The following is a 22,838-nucleotide window of genomic DNA, read 5'->3' on the forward strand; positions in this document are numbered from 1 at the left end:
TTACGGGTGATCTGGTGGTTTGGCAGAGAAGATGAAGGCAACCACCATGCTGTTGTGCAAGGTAGGACACTAGGGAAAAATACCATCAATTTGCATATTCCATCCAAAATGCAAGATAAAAATGACAAATTACATATATGAACAAGGAAAGAAAGAAATCTGCCTTTGTACCAGAGGAGAAAAAATGGGAGAGGTGGGATGATCTGGTTGAAAGGATGGATTATATGGAAATGTCCCACCCAGGCCAGGCTCTCTCTAGCTTTCTCTCCCTGGCAGAGGGACATCTACCCTCTTACGGGTTGAGAGCATGGCACAGATCTGCAGGGTCTGAGGGCACACTGTAGGGACCAGAAAATATTCCAAGCACCCTGGGGACAAGCCAAGGCTCTTGCAGGAAGGGAGACTGGGATCTAAGAGCAAAGTCTGTGGTAAAATCATAGAATAATTAAGGTTGGAAAAGATGTCCAAGGTCATCAAGTCCACCCATTAACCCAGAAACACAGTGGCCACCATTAAACCTTATCCCCACATGCCACATTCATGAGCCTTTTAAACACTTCCAGGGATGGTGATTCCACCACAAAACAAACAAACAAACAAACAAAAAACCTTTACAGCACAGCTTTTGCCCTTGCACTCCTCTTTCTCGACTCAACTCCTGCAGGGAAAAAAACACGAGAAACCAACGAGAAAAAAAGTAGGAAATTAATAAAAGTGAGTCACTGGGTGCCTTTCTCCTCTTTGTTATGTGCTGAGGGGTGTCAGGCCGAGCCTGCTGCGGGAGACGCGCGATGCAGAGTGAGTTACCCTTTCCAGGAACCAGTGCGGGCGAGTCCCCTTCCCATCTGTCCGGATCCTCATCTTCCTGAGGGGTGCAATATCTGCGATCTCCATGATGAAACTGTCCTCTTGGCCTCGCTCAAACCTGGAAGGGTTGAAAGACGGAGGAGGTTTCCTGCTGCTTTACAGAGTCGTTGCATCTCTGTGTGTGCCGCGACTCTCACCATGCCAACAGCCCCAAATTAAAAGTTTATGAGTGTGCTTTATTGGACTTGAGCTTTGCTGTGCTGAATCACCAGCTACTGTGCTGTTGGCAAGACACCTCAGTGCAGATTTGACAGGGATTCCTCCTCCCCTGGAAAAATCAAGCCCCTACAAGGCACCTGGAGCTGTTCCAGGCAGCCTGCAGCATATATTACCACTCTGTTTGTAACCAGAACAATAGAGACTCACAGTCAGGCTTCTGCACATCGCCTCCCTCCTGGCTGCTGCCCACTTGCCTGCCCTTGGCCTGTTCCAACTAGAAGGCAAAAAAAATTAGCTTGATCTCCTTTCACTGAGGCTCAGCACATAACTTTGTGTTTGCTGTGGAGAGAGGCAGTGGCTGCAGCTCATCTAAATACAGCACCCAAGTGCTGTTTTGCAAGTCAGAGCACAGCACCTAAGTTTAGTAAGGACAGACAAGCTGCGTTAGAGGAGACAAAACCAATCTTGTGCATTTGGGGAGTTTGGATTTGCAAGCTGTCTCTGACTGTGGTAAGAACCAGGGTGGGTTTGTGTAACGTTGCGTGAAAGACCTTACCCTGTGCTTGGCTGCTGTGTGCAGGCACAAGGATGTGTAGGAACTGCTCATCCATAGCAATCAGCAGAAAGCAGGAAAAGGGAAAAAACAGCTAACATATGCTTCCTGAAGAAGATTACATTGGCTAAGACTGTGCCTTCCCTCCCGCTTGGCATCGCTGGTGCTAGGAGAAAGCCTTGATTCAGTGGAAGTGCTGCCTCAGGCTCAGTATTACTGTGTTCAGAACAAGTGTATCCTCTAGTTTGTTCCCAAAATACTCTGGCAGACCCGTTGTGGGCTTGGACTTGGAAGTCTAATCCTTGCTAAGGAGAAGGGCAGCCAAATCTAGGGGTTCTACCAAGCACCACTGTGACCACTGTGCTGTCGAGATTCCTCATTCAGACTCCTCCTTGTGAAGGAGTTAACTGAGTCCGACGAGAGGTTTGAGAAGATCTCTGCAAAATGTGGGCACTACCATAATAGAGACAATCCATAATGATGATATCTCACTCCTGGCAATGCACTCACCCTCCTATAGTTGTGCAGTGCCAGAATATGGAGAAAAACCATTTCTTTACCAACTTCTGTTCAGATTACCCCCTGCAGCATGAATGTGATTATCCTCACACCATTATCTGAGCCTGCATAGCTGCAGATGTTAGTAATAGGGGTTGGCTCAAGCCTCTCGGTTTTCATCCAGGCATTGCTTTCCCTGCACTCCAGAGGCATTTGGACAGGGCGTTTTGGTCCCAGTCCATTTCTAGTTATTAAGGGTTACGTTTGCTCTTTGAAAAACTCGTCTCTCGTTATTTGTCTTTCTGTGGTACTGGATACCAAGGCAGCCTGTCTCACTGTGAGAAAGAGAATGCACTTTTGTGCCTGGACTGGATTGATTTCCACATCTATTTAAGAAAAAGGTGTGAACCCTTCCAGCCTGAATTATCCCGTGATCCTATGATCAGTATTACCTACAAAGCTTCATAGAAATCTCTCACTCTAATGCTTTCTGGGTTGAGCAACTCTAAGTTAAAATGTCAGCTAGCAAAAGAAACCATTATTTATCTTCAGTAAATGCTCTGTTTAAAGTTTGCAATGCTGATACTCACCTGCTACTTCCACAAAGTCATTGTACTAGAGGGAAGCAATTGCCAAAGTGACAAACTGGGTGACCCAGAAGCTCTTTTCTATCCCTAACATATATGAAGATGAACATAAGCCTGAAAAAAATTGAGAAGGGAAGAAGTAGCCAGACAAGCTGACTGCTGCTATTCCTTTTCCAGGACATTGAACCATTTATCTGAAGGATTTCATTAAAGTTTCCTACCCACGTCTGCCCTTATAAATATTTCTATTGCCCAGGGGTCTTGGCAATAACAGTAATGTAGCGAAAATTGCCTTAAATCTGCGGCAGGTTAGACAGACAGTTCTTCGTAATGCACTAAGCTGCTGTGAGTGGATTGGCACTGGATGGATCCAATAAAGTTGAAGTGCCTTTTACCATTTGGTTGCAGCAGTTCTCACCTATCCCTGCACTGCTGGCACAAAGGCTGGAGAGATTTCCACATGGAACAAGAACCGGGGAAGCCTGTGCTATCAACAGCTGGATGAAGAGTGGTGGCAGTGGTGTGGAAACAGACAGTGTGTGAATTTGGGGACATGAATGTCCTCTGCAGAGAATGTTAAAGAGACGACAAGGGCTCTGTACAGCTGTGGGTGTGATACAGCCAGCAGAGATGTGCCAGTACCACCTTAAAGAATAACACAGTATCCTGGGGATATTAACATAATAATAGCTGTGTGTTACACTTCCTTCTTCTTTATCCAGCCCCAATGAGTTTTCAACACCTTTCACAGATCTTCTACCGGCAGAAGAAAACCCAAACAACTAATAACATAGAGAGTTTGCATTTCTCCTTTATTGCATTTTCATATCCTCGTATGAGAGATTATTCATCCCACTCATATAAAAAAATGTAATTTTTTTAATAGGCCACATAGTTCAGGGATATCACCTGCCTTTCCAGATGCAGCAAAACTGCAACTCCTCTATCTAAGGGCTGAAGATGTCTTGGCCTCCTTTAGAGATTTTTGGTTGACATACCCTGATGAAAAGTCTGCTTCACTTTCAAATACAGACGTGGTCCGTTTTTCCACCTACTAGAAGTGACTGTTGGGATTAAATTAGTGGAAGACAGGCCAGTCTAAGCTTGCCCAGGGTCTTGGAAGAGGGAGGTCCCTGGTGGCCAGACTTGCTGGTAACTCAGGTTCATTGCCCCCTGTGTGGGATGTCCCTCTGTGATGGGGAGCAGGGCCAAGAGCTATGGTTTTCTACACAACTCAGCTGTGTTTCTCACTGAGATTTTAGTCAGCAGCACCTCTGCTACATTTTATTTCTTTTCACAGCAAACAAGGTTCCTGCTTGTTATTGACTAAACACATGAAGGTTTCAATCTTAGTCGAACACGCTTGTCCAGACACCCACTGTGCTATGACAGCTGCAAGTAAAACATCCCTTGAGCAAACACCTTTATGCAGGAGCCTTATCTTCAGTTATCCAGCATCACCTCAGCAAGCTGAGCTCCAGCTGTGTGGCCAAAAGCTCCAACGCTTCCAATACTCTGTAGATGCTTTGCTGAATAGGATCAGAGGTAGTCAATCAATTAAATTTAAGAGTGATGAAGCCTGTCTCTAAAAGATGGTTCATTCTTGAGCATGCAAAAGCTTTATGAACCAAGGAAGGTGCCAGGAAGGAACAGAAAAGCATTGGGAAAACAGTGGCTAGTGGTATGTGGGATTTTTTTGAGTTACAGAAGCACTGGTATCACACAAGGGTTATCTTGCCTGTTAGCTGCCTCTGCTGAAGGAAATATGAGTTTTCTCCTTCTTAATAAAATGAGGGCATGCAGTGTAGCATTCTGTGCAGCTCACAGCCCATTTCCACCTCTGGCCACATCTGGGGAGACAGATGTCATCCCGTGTCCCTTTCTTACAGGCTGCAGACAAGTCGGGTCCAGTCCCAAATCCATGCATTTGCATTAGCCCAGCAGGGACCCCAAGGTAAAAAGCTCACTTTTCAGCTGGGCCCTCAGCTTAGGTCCTGGCATCCCTCATACAGCCTCTGGACCAAGCTGGCTGCACCTGGCCAGCTCAGCAAATGGGAGGAGCAGATAGAGGACAGCCAGCATCTTCCCATCCCAGGCACTTCCCAAGGCAGGTGTGGGCATGCTGGTTTGTATTTCTTTCATTACGCACTTACTCATGAATTCCCATTAAATAATGTTCAAATTTAAAGTTCTTGTTTTTCCCCAAAAGATGAGTTTTGCAGAAATTTCACCTGTGGTTTCCTGAAATGTTCACAGTTCCTCTTGGAGACAATGCAGGGCTTCACACTTATCTCCTTATCTCTAAAGCCACTGAGGAGCAGGTTAAACAAAACTTGGACAAATAATGGTTTCCCTGGATACACAGTGCTCTCTTTTTTTGCTCTCTGGTCTGCAAACTACCTGACAGAAACACTTACTAAGGGCTCATTTCTGAATCCATAAAGTCAGTGGGAGTTAATTTTTGTGTTCCAGTGGGAGCATGATCAAAGACCCAAGTTCTTCTTGACTTGACACAAGAATCTGTCATCACTCCACTTCCAACCAACAAAAGTGGCAGTTACCGTACCTGTCTCCATTTTTTTCCAACTGCATTTCGTCAGTGTTCCCATTGGATCCGAAGACAGTCATGAAAATGCTGGTGTCAGTACCTCCACTTTCGATGTCTCCAGTCACAACTGTGACTTCGTAGAGGACCTGGTGAGGGTTGGAAACAATCAGAAGGTTCCTGCTTTCAACTAGGGTAGAGTTAATTTCTTCTCAGTAGCTGTTACAGTGCTGTGTTTTGGATTTGGGATAAGAATGGTGCTGATAACACTCTGATGTTTTGCATTCTTTGCCAAGTGCTGTTTCTGCCAAGTCAAGGACTGGTTTTTTTCCTTGTCTAATGCTCTGCCAGGGAGGAGGCGCACAAAAGAAACTGGGAGGGACCCTGTCTGGGACAGGTGACCTGAACTAATCCAAGGAATATTCCACACCATAGGATGTCACGCCCAGTATATAAACTGGGAGCAGTTACCTGGGAGAGGCTGATCTGGGTTCAGGAAGAGAGGTCTGGCATGGGTCAGTGGGTTCTGAGCAGTTGCATTGTGCATCACTTGCTTTCCCCCTTTTTATTATAATTATTTACCACTATTGTTGCATTTTATTTTATTTTCAATTATTAGACTGTTCTTAGCATGTGAGTTTTACTTTAATTCTCCTCCCCATTCCACCAGGACGGGAAGGGAAGAGAGGAGGGGCTGAGTGAGTATAGCTGCATGGTGTTTCATCTCCTGCTGGGCTTAAAACCACAACAGAAGGTCTCATTTGAACAGCTGTCCCTAAACCATGCAAAAACCTGGGCAAAACACTAGACAGGTTTTGCTGGAGATCTACTTCTTTTTCAGAAATGGCTACAACACAGTTTCTTGGTTTCTCTCCACACCATGGTTCCCAGAGGAAAAGTTAGAGATTGAACCTTGGTCTTACAGGACCTTGGTCTTAGCATCATCTGTGACATTTTCTGCAGATTTTCTCAGCCTAGACTGACTCAGAATGAGGCACATTCGTTGTGACAAACATATGAACCATAGAATCATCAAATGGATTGGGTTGGAAGGGACCTTTAAAACCCCCTTCCATGGGCAGGGACACCTTCCACTAGACCAGGTTGCTCCAAGTGCTGTCCAACCCTGCCTTGAATGTTTTCAGGGATGGGGGATCCACCACCTCACTGAGCAAAACTGTGCCAGTGTCTCACCACCCTCAGCATAAAAAATTTCTTCCTAATCTAAGCCGACGGTCCCTCAGTTTAAAACCATTATCCCTTTTCCTATTGCAACAGCAGTGATGAAGACCTGTTAAACTGCTTCTCCATGGCAGTCACAATCATCACGTCAGTGGCTGGGTCTCCAACCCACTGCTACTGACTCCTCCTGGAAACCTCCTAGCACTCCAGACTCCTGCAGTGGACCAAAATCTTGCTAATTAAAGAAAAAAAAAACAAACACAAAAAAACCCCAACAAAAAAACCCCAAACCATCTCCCAAATGCGCAATTGTTTCTGTGGTTTTTTTTTTTTTTTTTTGACTGCAAAATGTTTCCCCCAAGTGTTTGGTGTTCATCTGGGCAACATTTAGTCCAAAATGAATAATAGTTTTGAAGTCTGTACATTGGAACACTCTCTAAGGCAGAAAAATGCAGACGTCTTATTCTCTCACTGCTGCATTGAACGCAGAGTGCTCCCAGATCTCGTGTACTGAAGCCATGCCAATTTGTGAAAAGATGTTTTGTATCATTTTCACCTTATTAGCCTAATTTTGTTCTTTTCTCCTGACATGGGAATAATAAGACTCAGAATAAACATGTCAAAAATGTGAAAGTCTCAGTGGCTGTCAGTGCAATTAAGATTTTTAGGCCACTTAGATGCTTTCAAGATCATAGCTATGGTAACAAGACTTCTGGATTTAAGAAGCGGAAGAATATCAAGAAACAGCCCCAACAAAACATATTTTAAATAGTGCACTGCTATTTATTGGTCTGAATTGTGACTGTCACATAAATAAATAAACAGTGCAAAGGAATAACATAATAGAAAAATTATTTTTTCATGTTTGATCCTGAGTAACCTGTCCATCACATATTCACCCATACACATTTTAAATCATAGCAATGCATCATATTTGCTACAGGAAGGAGAAGAAAAACTTTTACCAATGCATTAAAGGCTTTTAGTGACTATGGTGGACATTGAGTAATTTCTCTAAGTATACTCAATTTAAAGCAAAAGAAGAGGGAATATCAAATCAAGAAGAAAATTAAGTTGCAATGAGTACCTGTGGCTGCACAAGAGTCAAGCACAAGAAAAACAAAAAACCTATTAGTTTTCCCAAAGATAAACATATTAGTCGCCCTTGAACTCTAAAAACTAACTGCAGCTATTGACAAGGGAACAGCCCCAAATTCCCTCAATTAGGAGACTGGTCAGAACCTCAAATGCTCACTTCTGATTTCACATCCCAAGCATCTCCCTGGATTTCCTTCAAACCTTTCAGCAAGTTTCTAGCCCAACATCATAGAAAAAAAATTGCAGTTAGGTGTGTCTATTTTTGGCGTACTTATGAAAATAAATATTCAGGACTGTACTTTTAAAAGAAGATTGAACATAACTCTTCATTAAGATCCACTTCAGTGTACAGACAGGCCATCAGCTCACCAACAGGAGCTTGGAAACCTTATCCAGGAGGTTAAACGACAGATGGGACATTTTTATGAGACTGGTTTTAACCTTGGTATTCAGGGTGAGGGAGGTTTTTATTCTCTCTTAGGTCAATTCCACCACTGAAACCTGCTCTGATTTGTTGAATCGTTCATAGATGCTAAAAATGTTATCCAGTTTTTGGGTGTCTGGCGAACAAGAAAGATTTCAGGAGAATATCTTTAGTTTGGGAATCAAGAGCAGCATAAAGAAAAATTAATGTACTATGAAAGTGTAAGCTGACTGTAAATAGAAGCACATCTGTAGAGATTTAAAATTGCCATACAGGTATTAAACACGGTATTATTGTCACATTCATCCAGACTCTTATTTCTGTCATAAATCTCACATCCAAAATCAGCATAGCTCAGCTTTCCAATTTGTACTTGCTTGAAATATGGCATAGCAGATATTACTTCAAAATTCATATATATGGATGAAAAGACTACAGAGTTTCTTTTCATTACTTATTCAACTTTAATCAGTTATTCTTTTCAAAGATCAAGCTTACAAATGTCTCCATGTTTCAGCAACTTCCAATAATTATTAGTTTCTGACTGAATTCAGTTTCCCTACCCCCTTATTAGAAAATCCCATATGTAGCCACACTATGCAGAGATTAAAATATTATAATACAATTTAAATATAATTAAATAATAAAATATATAAATACATATTTTATACACAGATGCACATACATATATATAAAAATATATGATTAAATATATAATTAAATATTTCCACTACTCTAATCTGATGAGTTAGAAGTATTTCCTCACCTTGCAGCTGCTCCCACCTATGGGTACTGGGTGATGCAGTGGGTGCTCCAGGTGTGATGACAAAATGAGGACATCCTGATGAACTACGTCCTACCTGCTCTGCCCTCCCATCTATGCCACACCTGCATCCCTCCAACCTTAATAAACAGGGCTCTAAACAGTAATGATTCTAAACCATGCCTAAAGATTTTGCTAAAAAAAAACCAACATAGAAAAGGAAACCAAAGAAAAAGCTCAAGCCACTTGCAGAAGTCAAAGTGTGAGAGCTGCTGACACACAACCTGTGTCAGCAGAGGCCCCTGCAGCAGCTGCAGACACAAGGTGAGCCTGGTGCCTACCTTGACGCCAATGTTGACGCATTCTGCATCCAGGATGTTGAGGATTCGTGAGGTGAGCCCATCACCTTTGTCTCTGGCCAGCCAGCACTTGGCCACAAAGTTGTACATGACGCCTTTGGTGGGCACAACGATGTTGAGCTCTTCCATCAGCCAGCAGCTCTCGGGGGTGGCACCATCGTGCCCCACCTGTGGGAGTCAGAGGGAAAATACCTCCTGGTTAAAGGAGGACTAAGAGTCCACGACACCATCACACAAACCACTTCCACAGTGGAATCACAGAATCATAGGATGTTCAAGGTTGGAAGGAACCTTAAAGATCATCTAGTCCCAACACCTCCCACCATGTGCAGGGACACTTCCCACTAGACCAGGTTGCTCGAGGTCTTATCCAACATGGTTTTAAACACTGGCAGGGATGGGACATCCACAGCCTCCCTGGGCAACCTGTGCCAGGGCCTCACACACACTCACAGTAAAAAATTTCTTCCTAATATCTAACATAAATGTCCCCTCTTTCAATTTGTAACCATTACTCCTTGTCCTATCACTACAGTTCCTGACAAAAAGTCTCTTCTCTGGCTTCCAGATAGTCCCCTTCAGATACTGGGAGGTTGCCATGAGGGAGCTCTGGAATAGTGCCATTGCTGCCCAACAGGCAAGATGTCAGTGTATATGGCAGCTGATGTGGCCAAGGGAGCTCGGGTCAGCAGCTGCTAAGCATGAGGGAAGGCAGGACAGTGCCAGTCCCCCCAAAAAAGCAAGGCAGACTGGACTAACCTATGTGAAAACATGTCCAGTCTCTTACTGCTCTGCTTCTGCTCCTTTGACCTTCATCTGCTCACTTGCAGTTGTCAGCAGACCCATTTCTCCACTCTTCCAAGCCCTTCCACTGCTGTTACCACACTCTACAAGTGACTATCCAAAGCTTCGTAGCCAAGAGGAAAGACGCAGCTCAGCAAACACCCACATGTGTTATTCAAACTCTCCTTCCCTCACAAATCCACATATAAGTCAACTATATGTATGAGGCTGTTTCTCTGCTTCCTATCTGCTTAGACTGCAAAAGCTCCATGTTTGCACAGGAGACAGCAGATGGAGCTTACATCTGTAGCTGGTTGGTTTTCCAGGACCACATCCTCCGAGTGCAAGAATGATCCATCCTGGACAGTAGGAAGTCACACCTGAGTAGTCATAAGACTGCACGGAAGAGCAACAAGTTCCTGACAAAATTTAGGTGGAAAAAGGAAGAACACCAGAGGTGGCAGCGGGGGCAGAGGACCTGGAGAAACACAGAGACGCTGCACAAGTGTGCAGGGGTGAGTTTAGGAAAGCCAAGGCCCACCTGGAGCTGAACCTGGCAAGGGCCATGAAGAGCAACAAGCAAGGTTCCTACATGTATGTCAGCAGCAAAAGGATGCTGATAGTGGAAATTTCTCCGAGAACCTGCATGTCCCTCTCAAAGAAGGTGCACAGTTCATCCCAGGGCAGACTTAGAAGTAATGTATCCTGGCTGATGTACAAACCTCAGTCAGACAGTCATTCCAATGAGCTAACTGCACATAAAAGGCTGAATAAAAGACCTACCTGCACTTCATTGTTTTCAGCACAAGTGCTGTTTGCGCCATTACTAGGAAAATGAGGTCCTTAGTTCTTGATGTTTTTTGTTTTTAAATTATTAGGATATTTAAGGTGGCTCAGAAAGTAATTTTTAATAATAGATTCATCTGGGGTGATATGTCTGTGGTATCTTTTTTTCCTCAAAAAACAATTGATCTTTTTTATCTGACTGTCTCAGCCATCACTGCTATTAGGAGTATTATTGCTATACTAATGTCTGTGCAGCTGCAGAAAATTAGAGCTAACCACTAGGGAAATTCAAGTCTACAATGGATGCATTAATCCTCCAATTCTTGGGGTGTGAGGTGAATGGGAATATAACACTTGCCTTCCCATTCCCTCTCTTGGCTGGGCTTCTCCAAACCAAAGCCCCTCTGAGAGTCTGCATGCACCCTCTAGAGATCTGTTGCAGGATGGCATGGATGAGGCAGTGTAGAAAGTTCAGGGCAAGAGTTCTGCAGTGAAGCAGGGACAAAGCAGCTGGAGGGAGAATCCCAACGAGCCTATTAAAATTTGATGGTCTTTTTGATTCATTACACACTGCCCAAATCACAGAACCCCAGAATGGTTTGGTTTGGAAGGGACCTTAAGGATCATCCATTTCCACCCCCTGCCACAGGCAGGGACACCTTCCACTATCCCAGGTTGCTCCAAGCTCTCTACAACCCGGCCTTGAACACTTCCAGGGATGGGGCAGCCACAGCTTCTCTGGGTAAAGCATCATTCCAAGACATTGTTAGGTACCAGATTTCCACAGAAACCTTTAACTTTTTTTGGCATCAGTGACTGGCCAGAACAAAACATCCTTTGCATCCAGCTGCCTAGGAGAAGCTGTGCTCAAGCAGATTTCCAAGAACCTCAAGAACAATGTCGTAAATTCTGGGATAAATTCAGCCAGTGCCAAGTCTTACGTATGGCTGGACTTTTAGAGAAGAGCACCAGGATTTGTCTTTCAGTTCCAGCCAAATCTTTAGACAGACCACGCCAATAGAGTGAGTGAACCTAAGCCATAGCCACAGTGTAGCCTAGATGTGCACACCAATATCACAAGTTGTTTGGGATGAGATGTTTGAACTAAATTAGAATGGCAGAATTTCAAAGGCAGGTAGATCCCTGAGCTGTTTGAAAACCTTTGTAATTTGTTCCTACTGTCCTTGAGAGACTGTTGAGTAATTCACAGGGACTGCTGAGTACTTCACATCACTAAGATGCACAGTTTGTACTCAGCAGCTCACAATCACACAGAAACTGAACACAATGGCAGAGGCAAAATGTGAGAGTATTTTTCTGTGGAAAGAAAGAAGGAAAAGAAGAAAACCAAAATGGATTTTCTACTTATTCTGAAAAGTCCAGGCAATGCTAGAGAGACTTGAGGGTCAAGTCCCTAGTCACCGAGGGACTGGACTTGCACTTGAAACACTTGTATGTCCTCGATTTTACTCTGTGTTTGTGATGGAGAAAGACCCTGAACCAGAAGAGGTTTATAACAGCAAACCAATACATGGCTCTTCTGGATATACCTGTATCTCTCTGCAGTGACAACAGTCCAGAAACTGAGAAAGTTTCTTTCATTAGGAGAAGAACTATTAAAACTTGTTTTGAAAACACAGTATAAAGAGCCTACACCAAATAACTTGTGTTATTTATTTTAATGTCAGGATGTCTATGAAAGCACACCAGTAGTAAATATTACATCTGTAGGCTCACAAGACTGGTATAAATAGGCCCCTTTCAAATTACTTCATGTTCTGCTGTTTCTGCTTTCACTGAAGTGTATTTGCAGCAGGACAATAATACCAAACTAGAAATGGCATCACACTGCAAATCCTGAGATCCTGCTAAATTGTACAGTCTGCTGCCTGGGTTATACAGAGCGCTCCTGGAAACTTAATCTTCACAGTATCCTATTTTCACATGGTAACTCATACTCAGAACTTTTCACCTTCTACAGAAACAGACAAATGCCAAATCTAAGAACGAACTGTTCCTCACTTCTCCCAAGTAGATAACTAGCAATTTTCTGCAATGTCCCTGAACACTGCAATTTTCTACAAGGAAAATGCGGACTGATTCCATGGCAACCACGGCAGACTGGCACATCGATGTCATCGCTGGGACATGGATCAGCAAGAAGAAACCTTCCGAGCGGAGGGCACTGCGTGAGGGAAGGCAGAAGGCCAAGAGCAGATGGCTCCTCCAGCCATGAGCTGGGGGGTTACAAACCAAAAGGGAAAAGTGACCAAGGGGTGAGGCAGCAGATTGGTAAGATCACTGAGGAGAGTGGTGAAAGAGTGCAGGAGAGCTCCACCCAGCTTGAAAGATATATATGTTATTTCTTTTTCGAGCCCACTACGTTTGATTTGCAACCTTTTATCTTCTTTCCTATTTGTGTTCCTTTTAAAATTAATTTTTGCCTTGTCTCTGCCTATTTCACGGTGCCTGCCCCTACTTTCTTCTATTCTCTACCCCTTCCTCACCCTACTCACTGTCTTCCAACACTCCTTCCTATTTCTTTCTTCAGCCTGCTCTTCCTGTGGCTACACTGAGGGGTGATACTGTCTTTTTCCTCCCTCTCTGTCCCAGCCCATGGCTGTTTCCACATGCACAGAGTCTGGAAGACAAGGATTTATACACTCGATTCACTGTCAAAGTTTGACCTCGAGATGGGCTAGAAAGAAAGTGCCACTTATGCTCATAATAACCAGGCACTTGGAGTGCATTAGGAAAATGGCTTGATAATAAACTTAAATCTAACTGGGACACTCCTCAAGGTGTCAGAATTCATTTCTTGAATGAAAGGTAATGTGAGTGACTCAGTCTCTCACCTGCTAAAACAGGGCATGCAACTGCAAAGATTTTCTAATTTCTAAGTTAGGATTTCTCTCTTTGCATTTTTTTCCACTTGTCGCACTCCAAGTATACAAGCACACACATCAGCTGGTAGGTTTACTTCCGCAGAGGGCATGGGGTAAAAATGAAATTAAATAGGTCCTGAAGCCCTCAGATGCTGTGGGTTTCAGCCCCTGAGGGGCTGGAGCAAGATTTCAGGAGATGGAACTGCCATAAGAAGCAAGAATGATGTACGCAAACACTCTGGAATATTCATGTGAAGTTTAAGCTCAGTAATGGAGAGTCTATGCAAATTGTGCCTCCCTGAGCCATTGCAGAAAAAATGGTTCCTGTACCAAAATCTATTTGTGCACGTTACTAACAAATGATGATTAATTCTCTTCTCTAAGCCTGGGTCCTCCAAGCTGTGAAAACAATTTTCATGTTTAGCTTGAAAATTATACAAGATGTGTTTCTCACTGCTGGCACAATTTATGAAACCCAACTGAAAGTAGTGAAAAAAACAAGTAGGAAAAAGACTGATGAAGAACTGCATCCTGGGAGCCTTCACTGCATCTGTCAATGAAAGGGGTTGAGTAAGAAAAAAACAGTGCCAGAGATGGGACAAAACTGAGACATGTTAAAAACTTCTTTATAATTCACCATTATCTTCTGCCTCACATGGATCCTGGTTTTGTCAAGCACACTTGTTTTCAGGTTCAGACACATGTGAAATCTCATTAGCACATCCCTGTTTACATTCCCTTTAGACCCAGGAGCCTCTCCTTCACTGCTAAGAATAACAGGAACATGTGCTGTCTTTGGCCACGTATCTCATACCCCTCCAGTGCTTGCACTGCACTCACAGCATTACCTCCACTTTTTTGATCTCCCCGACATCCAGGCCCCAGACTGAGAATTTCTCCACAGAGCCATCCGCAAACTCGTCTTTTCCTTCTGGGAGATCCAGCCAGAGCCTCTCTGTCTGCACTTTCTGGGGACCCATGATGATGATGTACACCCGGCTGTCGGTGCTGGAGTCATACTCTGTGCCTGTTGTGATGGTGATGTGGTAGGGGATCACTGCAACGAACAGAGGTTTATTCATCAGAAAACCCAGGCATTTATGTGAGACTTGAGGAAACCAGGAACTCATCCCATCAGAGGGAGCAGTTGTGCATGTTAAATAGGTTCACATCCCATTGAATTCATTTGGAGAAGCGATAACATCATGTTTTGTTGGGTTACAAGTGTCCTTTGGAGACTATTTGCCCATAGCACGTTTGGGACTGAATTCTGCAAGGGTTAATTTCCCCAGACAACCTTACTGGCTGCAAGGAGGTTATAAGTCCAGATTTCTCCCTAATGGATGACAGAACAGCAAAGGGCTTGAATCCTTATTGACACCAAGAGACCTTCCTGAAGATGAGTCTGAGCACCTAAATCTTAAACAGGCTATTAGGCCAAAATGATCTTACACTCCCTGTTCAATAAAGACAAATAAATCTATGCCGACTCCAAGGTAAGCCATCACCGACTGAATGTCCCAGTACAACCACAAATGCTCTCCTTTGTGCCTCATTCAAGGATTGCTGTGATCTATGGGGCAGCTCAGGGTTTCAGCATCACTTTACAAATCCAGGCAGACAGAGAATTATCCTTGTATTAAAGGCAAGTCGCTCAGTAATTCTATGCATTACATAATAATTTTGGTGAGGGGAAAAAACCTTCAGGCCAAGGCTTGGGAAAGAGGAGATGGTTTTTCTGTGGTTTTCAGAAATTTCAGTTCAGCTGTTAAAAGGGAGGAAGTGCCAGACTGCTTTTCAAGGGCTTTCCAAAAGCTCATTTGGGTAAGCCAAGCAGGCGGTGCAGAATTAGTCGCTGAATACTCGTTTGATTTCTCAGAACATTTGTGCAGGGCTGTTCAAACAGTTCTGACAAGACTCAGAGCTCTGAAACTTGCTTCGTCACAGACTTAAAACAGCCTGGCTTCATCATCACTTTTTGATTTAAAAAAAAAAGAGGGGTTATATATTGGCAAAAAGTTTGGTTGGTATTCAAATTATCCAAGATTGACATCTAATTTTGCTTTATAATGACTAACAATATTTTTGAGGTGGGGGTTGTACTGGAAACTCATATCAGACTCAGAATATTTGTGCAACATCAGGGAAGGCATGAATTCATGCTGACCAAACCTGTTCTTACCTCTGGACAGAGAAGAAACCAAAGAGATTAATTCAGCCCCAATTAGAGGATTTTGTGTACCAACACAAAACAAACTGATGATTAGGCAAGATTTATTCTCCTCTTTATGGTATAATTTACATTTCAGTGTGTTCATCAGCATAATGATATGCAACGCATTTAGCAGGAAAAAGGGTGTAGCTGTAGTCAAGGCAGATTTTATAAGAATATATCAAGCAGTCATGTTTAGATCACCTCCAGACTTTCAAATAAAGTATATTTTGAATATGGACAAAATTTTCCTTTAACACAGTTTTTATCCTGTTCTCCTGTGACAGACCAAGTACAGAGAACTACCAGCATTTCCATCTGATGTTGCATCCTCAAGCCAAACTACCTGAAACATCTATAAAAAAGAACTATGAGTAATCATCATTTTCCACTTTAAATAGTGAATACAGAGTAGCTTGATACCAGACAGCAGGAAACACTGTTTTCTGCTCTTTCCTTTGAAAAACTGGAAAAGGGATCCTTTAATTTGTTTATCTCTCCTCCCTGTTGCCTCCCTTTTCCTCTGGGACTCAGAGCTCCCTTTTTTTCAAACACCGGAGAATGCAAAACCTGGGGCAAGTGACCACAGCAGGACACCACAGGTCCTTCAGCCCATTTCTCTTTGCCCTGTTCCCTTGAGTTCCAGCACAGAGGTCAGGTTGCTTGAGGGCACATGTTCCCCTCACAGTAGGGTGGGTTTCCTTAGGGATGCATCCATACCATCTCCAGAATTGTCTGGTAGCATGGAGCAGGGTGCCCAGCTCAGCCCTAAGCAGGATCCAAACCAAGAGGACCTTTCCCCGTGCTCCACTCTCACATCATCTCCTGCCCCTCAAAGGCATTTGCCAGTTTGGTCATGCCAGAGTCAGGTCTGGGCTGCTAAAACCGTCACTCCCTTTCCCAGGCAACTCCCAGTACCACTTCCCTAATCAACTCATTAACAGCTGGCTTTTTATCGAGCTCAGGAGGTGGCTGTCTGGCTCACCCAGTCCATCTTATCTGACATTCCTTCAGGAAGCAGTTTCCTTAATGAGGCCTAGTCACTGAACATAGATAGTGGTGATGACAAGCTCCAGGACTCAGAGATGAAAGACCACCCTGGCATAATGGGGATGGTGGGAATGGTCCTAGCTCTGCTGGAGAGGGCTTCTCATGGGAAATGCTCATGTTTTACCCATTACTTTTGAAACTATAAGGGATGCCAACGTGGCAGATGTTATCCATTGTCACACCACAGAAGTAATATCAGAAGGAACATGGGAATCACTTATTTTTTTTATTTGAGCACAATGTAGGATTACAAAAGAAGGGTTGCCCCAAGACACATGGGTTGCAGACCAGGTTGAGCAATGTGTAGCATTATGTCTGCCCCCAGCTGAAAAGTGTGGGACATGCCACCCAGGCATCACGCCACAACAAGCTACTGGACATCAGATGAGCTGCAGTAACCATCTGTGTGAGTCTCCTCAGACAGCTTCCCCTTGCAAGCAGTCTTAAACTCCTAAGGCAAATGATGTAATTTACACATTGCTTGACATGGAAATTTAAGATAAATTTCATTATTTTGCACTTGCTGTGGATTAAGAGCACATAGACAGACAGTAACTGTGATGCTGCCCAGTTAGTTGTTACAACATGTAACCACACATCTAGACCTTAAACTAAAGCTAAAAGACCCCATGTAGGATGTCAAAAAACTGTAGGTGAAATTTAGCTGGTAAGTCATTGCCCTGGAACACAAAGGTGGTCAAAAAAAGAGTATATAAATCACAGAAACACAGAATCATGAAAAGCATGGGTTGCAAGAGACCTTAAAGCTCATCTTGTTCCAATCTCCCTGCCATGGGCAGGGACACCTTCCACTATCCCTAGGCTAGACTCCCTGTGTGAAGGTGGCCTTTGCAGACACCGACTGGCATATTTCATTTTTTATAAAGTGAAATACAGAAACAGGTTTTTCTTTAATGTTGGGTTTGGCCTTGTCTCAGAAACAAGAGCCTAGAGATGAAATTCTACACTAGTGCCACCAACTCTTTTCGTCAGTTATTTGAGCAGAAAACTCAGCCCAGAGTTCATGGACTCCCTGCCTTTCAGCAGACCTTGCTTCTTTGCCCAGTACTTAGACAGACAGCCTTCTAGAAAAGAACCGAGCACTCTCAGTGAAAGCTTATTTCCTGAGAGCCAAAAAGCTTGTCTGTACTATTGCTCAGCTCCCCATATCCCACTCCCCTTCCAACACAACAGCTGTTGTGATGCAGCTACATGTGGTAAGGAGAAAACATGAAGGGTTCTAAAATAAATCACATTTAAGTTCATACGAAATAAACATCCTTGGTGATGAAGCACTGATAACCTGACCATGAAAAGGGAAGGGGGCTTAAATGGGACAAATAAGGTCCCAAGAAATTCAAACACGCCTTTGGTAATTCAGATCTAATGTGCTACATGAAATACCATCTTGAGTAGGTCAAAGAAATGGGCTAGAAACATTGAAGTCACTGTCAACTCCATGGCTTTTTCCACTGCTGGGGTCAGAGAGCTATAAGAAAAGCAACAAACACAGGAACACGAGCCCTGATCCAGCCTTTCCCAAATCAGTCATGACACAAGGAAAAGAGAAACAATTTGTCCTACCTCTCCTTGATCTTCAACAGGATGAACGCAGCCCACCAAGCATTGAAAGACAAGAACACATGCAGGCATGCAGGCAAACGCTCATCCACACTCAACTCACTTGAGCCTTCTTCTGCTGCCTTGACCAGGCTGGATTTTTTGGTCTCCTTCAGGTTTGCATTGCTGTCCTGACTGGACACACTGAGACAGGAGCCATCCAGGCTGTTCCGGTCGCCCTCATAGCTCTGTTTGGAAGGCATGTATGGGGCAGCAGTGAGGCTGAGTGCTCAGGTGCTGTCAGCTGTTCCCATATGCCTCCAAGAACAACATGAGAAGAAACCCCTGTAGTTCCCCAGGTACCTTTTTTGCTCAGTGTAGCTCAAATCAACGTGACTTGTAATTTACAGCTGATCATTCGTTTACTTCATTGGTAACCCTGACAGGCCATTTTGGATGTGTGTTATAATAAAAGAAAAAAAGACTTAAGGGACTTTGTTGGTGAGTTGTGGCTTCTTCTCTGCTACCTGTGTGAGCAGCAGGAAATTCAGATGGAGGAAGCAGTGTCAGATTTCAGAGAATCGTAAGACAGTTTGGGTTGGAAGGGACCTTAAAGATTATGTCATTCCAACCGCCCCTGCCATGGGCAGGGACACCTTCCACTAGACCAAGTTGCTCCAAGCCCTGTCCAACCTGGCCTTGGACACTTCCACAGATGGGGCAGCCACAGTTTCTTTGGGCAGCCTGTGCCAGGGCCTCACCTGCCCCAAAGGGAAGAATTTTTTCCTAATATCTACTCTAAACCTACTCTCTTTCAGTGTGAAGCCCTTCCCCCTTGTCCTGTTGCTACACACTCCTGTAAAAAGTCTCTCTCCATCTTCCCTGTAGGCTCCCTTCAGGTACTGGAAGGCCAGAATTAAGTCACCCTGAAGTTTCTCTTCTCCAGGCTGAACAATCCCAGTTCTCTCAGCCTTCCCTCACAGCAGAGCTACTCCACCCCTCTGATCAACTTGGTGCCTTCTCTGGACTGGCTCCAGCAGCTCCACATCCCTGTGCTGTTGTTCCCCAGGGCTGGAGGCAGCTCTGCAGGGGCATCTCACCTGATGGGGCAGAGGGGCAGAATCCCCTCTTCCCCTGCTGCCCACGCTGTGGGATCAGCCCAGGCCAGCCCTGTGGGGTTCTGGGCTGGGCCATGTCCATCCTCTCCCCTACCAGCACCTCAGCTCTTTGTCCCCAGGGCTGCTCATCAGGCACAGGTCAAAGAGCGCAAGAGGCAAAGTACTGCAAAGCTGAATGATACGAAACATCTGCTGTACTTGAAGGGCTACTGACAATGTCTTTGGTGCCATTGTCCAATAAATGTGAGGCTCTTACCACACAGCCACATAATTTAAAAAAAAAAAAAAAGAGTGATTAGTTTTTTTAGTTTTTCCTCACTGTGAATTGATATGAGCAGCGGGGTGAGCGCAACCACAAGCACTCACAGCATTGTCTGCTGCAGTTTTATGAGGGAGCATATGGCAACACTCATCCATGGTGTAACTCCTCTTACATCCGCTCTGTTGCATCCAGGATGAGTCTGGGCCAATTTCATCGATGATAATTTCAGTGGTAACTGTCAATTAAAATGTCGCTGTATTTTGCAAAGTGGACTCCTTAAATACAATGAACTTATAATCAACTGCTTTATTATGTCTTACTCTATAGAAGCAAGAGAAGTCTATTAATCTTGTTTGCTAATTTTACTTAGAGCATGTCCCTCGAATTCCAATTAGCTCTGCTAGGCTGATAAGCAATAGAGTGTGTGCAGATAGAAAGGGTATTTCACCAAAAAAACATTCGATGCAAAGAGACCTGACTTTTTAGTTTGGCAACGGTGGAATAGGGAGCTGAAAAGATAAACCCATCCAGTCCAGTGAGGATGAAGTCAAAGGACCCCATGCTTTGGCTTCAGGACTTTGAATAGTGGGACCCATTGCTAACCTTTGTGGGCACAGCAAGGGCAGCAGCAGGGAAATACACCCTGCTGTGCATCAGCAAGGTACTGAGCTCTCATCTGAAGAGTTCCTCTTACACTCCTTGATTTTTCTGTTGAAATTGCAAATTACAGAGCTAGTGATAATGGGCTGAGAGTGGCCTGACTTTCAGCTCTCGTCTGAAAATCAGAATTTCATTTTGGATAAGCCAAAAAAACCCTTTAAGTCCCTAATGAGCTGCCTTGGACTTCAACCAGATATTCAATAATTTCATTTCTGTGAGTAGCAGTGGGATCTGCTTTGAGCCATAACTGTACCTGTTCGTAAAGCGTGCGCTCTATCTTTTTGTCCTCTTTCTTTTTGGAGAGCCAGCGCTCGCACAAGAAAACAAATGACTCCTCTGTGGTCTCATCCAGGATCTCCACTTTTTCCAGAAACCAGTCAGGGCTGAACATGCTGTTATCATGACGAATCTTGATCTTATATACAATGCCAAGGTCCACAGCTTCTATAGTAAATGTGTCCTCCTGCAGAGTGTTCAAGAGCAGTTGATTCTGTTAAAAAGCTCTCAACAGATCATCTAGTGAACAAAAGCAGAAAAGAGGGACTGCAGAGCACATGTGTTTAAATTCCATGTTGCAGGGTGGTGTTTGGATAAAAGCTTTATATATCCCTTACAGAGGCATATCTGTGAGCTAAAACTGTTCTGCAGGGAAGTGTTTTAAAGCCTGTCTCTGCTAGGAGGACAGCTGCAAAAAACATCACTTTTGCAAACAGAATATTGAAATCCTGGCAGATTTTTAAGTTCAAGTATGCTTCCCTTTCTAATCCAGTTAGATCTGTATGGACAATCCAGATAAAGCAATCTTTGCCACCGTTATTATCAGAGTATCTCAATATGAGGCTGTGAATGTGACTCATGGACTGACCATAGAGTATCACTTTTGGTGTTATTTTCTCAAAAGCAGACACAGTTTAGGCCCCATAAACTTATCATCCTTTGTGGTGAATTCCAGTATATACTGTATACATGCAAATCCATCGCACAGAGGCTATGGGAATGAGAGACCCCAGAATTTGTGTGCTTCCAAATCTACAGCCAACAGCTGAAGCCAGTTTATACGGACCAAGCTCATAATCTGTCCATCAGTGACTTCACAGGAACATCTGCCTGTTTGCTGCAGTGCCTGTCATTTCTAATACCCAGCTGACAATCCATACAAAGCATTTCAAGAGATAATGAATGTAGTAAATGGAATCAATCAATCCATCCCTCATAGGAAAACTCAGCCTATAAAGACAGTCATGGACTTGTTGGGTTAGAGACTGAGAAATGGAAAGTGGTATTAACCCGTTGTGTCTGTACCTGTCCTCTTTCAAACTTGTTGAAGTTTGTTTCAGATTTACTGAGTTTTCTCTCTCCCATGTCCCCCAGATCTCCGTAGATATTTAGGAAAACATTAGCATCTGTCCCAGCGCCATAGATATCCCCAGTGAACACGCTGATCTTGTATGTGTGAACTGCAGAAAGAAACAGAGGCATGATTTCTGATCAGGTGAATTACTAAGATATACGAATTTACCTAAGAAAATGGTCCTTAAATTTTCTACTCATTGCTCAGTTCTTGGAGGTTCTAAATCCCATATGGTTTTTCCTTTCAGGTTTCTGATCCAAAGACTGGAGAAACACCGGGCTGAAGTTTGCTGACTTTCCTTTTCTCGTTCTAATCAATGCCTGTGTGTTGCTTTGATCACACAGTTCACAGTTAAAAATGCAAAGAATCATTATGGTTATTACTGGATGGGAAGTCGATAGAGGTGAGGGAACTCAGCACCTTTTCATACGGAGGCTCAAGGGACATAGGTCTGAGAACAAGTCATTCAGTGCTGTGAATCAATCCTTAATACTCCATCTTCCATAAACAAACTCTGGGGATTCAGATGTGCAATTACTACAGGAGTTAATGGCATGTGTCTCTATAAATTCCCCAAACAGACAGAGAACAGGTTTCTGGGTCCTTTTGCTGAGACAGTATTTAATTAAGGAAGTGTTGAAGCTGTGCTATGTAAGTATCCTTTCTCTTTAGCTTGCTCAGTGATGAGACAATAAAACCTCATTAAGCCTTTAGTAATGTGCTTTACTAAACCTGTTAAATACTCCTATTTTTATTTTGCTACTCTTCTCCAAATTACACGGGGAAAACAAACAGTTACTGAAAGCATCCTCTCCAGGAAAACAATGAGGGACTGTACAAGACTCTGATTACCCTGGTAGCATATGAGCCATGGAAAATGCCTCCTTGCAAATCCCAGAGCAATGCAAATTAGGAAGAGGCACAAAGTCTTAGTTAGGATTCTGTGTATGTTAACAGCATTGAAGAAAATTGCTATATTGTCTTTTTCTTCTTTCACGGTAAAACAGACCCTATTCTGCTTTGTCATCCATGAAAGATTTCCATTGATTTCTCTAAGAAATGGATCAGAGTCATCACCTGCGAACATCCATCAGACCAGGTGCAATGCTGAGTTTTCTGGTTTGCCTCTTCATATT

The 22,838-nt window shown here is 43.6% G+C and overlaps 1 protein-coding gene across 1 annotated transcript in view; it reads right to left on the reverse strand.

The window, feature by feature from the left end:
- LOXHD1 (lipoxygenase homology domains 1) overlaps window positions 1-22,838 on the reverse strand; it is a 151,292-nt gene that overhangs the window by 31,453 nt on the left and 97,001 nt on the right. The window contains exons 30-36 of the mRNA XM_027656088.1: window positions 21,654-21,808; window positions 20,605-20,814; window positions 18,436-18,559; window positions 14,338-14,546; window positions 9,018-9,203; window positions 5,231-5,358; window positions 808-925 (exon numbers count right to left, since the gene is read on the reverse strand). Coding sequence (XP_027511889.1) covers window positions 808-925; window positions 5,231-5,358; window positions 9,018-9,203; window positions 14,338-14,546; window positions 18,436-18,559; window positions 20,605-20,814; window positions 21,654-21,808 — 1,130 coding nt within the window. The remainder of the gene's footprint in view (window positions 1-807; window positions 926-5,230; window positions 5,359-9,017; window positions 9,204-14,337; window positions 14,547-18,435; window positions 18,560-20,604; window positions 20,815-21,653; window positions 21,809-22,838) is intronic.

Source organism: Corapipo altera, unplaced genomic scaffold (assembly GCF_003945725.1).
Source record: "Corapipo altera isolate COAL_440 unplaced genomic scaffold, ASM394572v1 61553, whole genome shotgun sequence".
In the NCBI taxonomy this organism is placed as follows: domain Eukaryota; kingdom Metazoa; phylum Chordata; class Aves; order Passeriformes; family Pipridae; genus Corapipo; species Corapipo altera.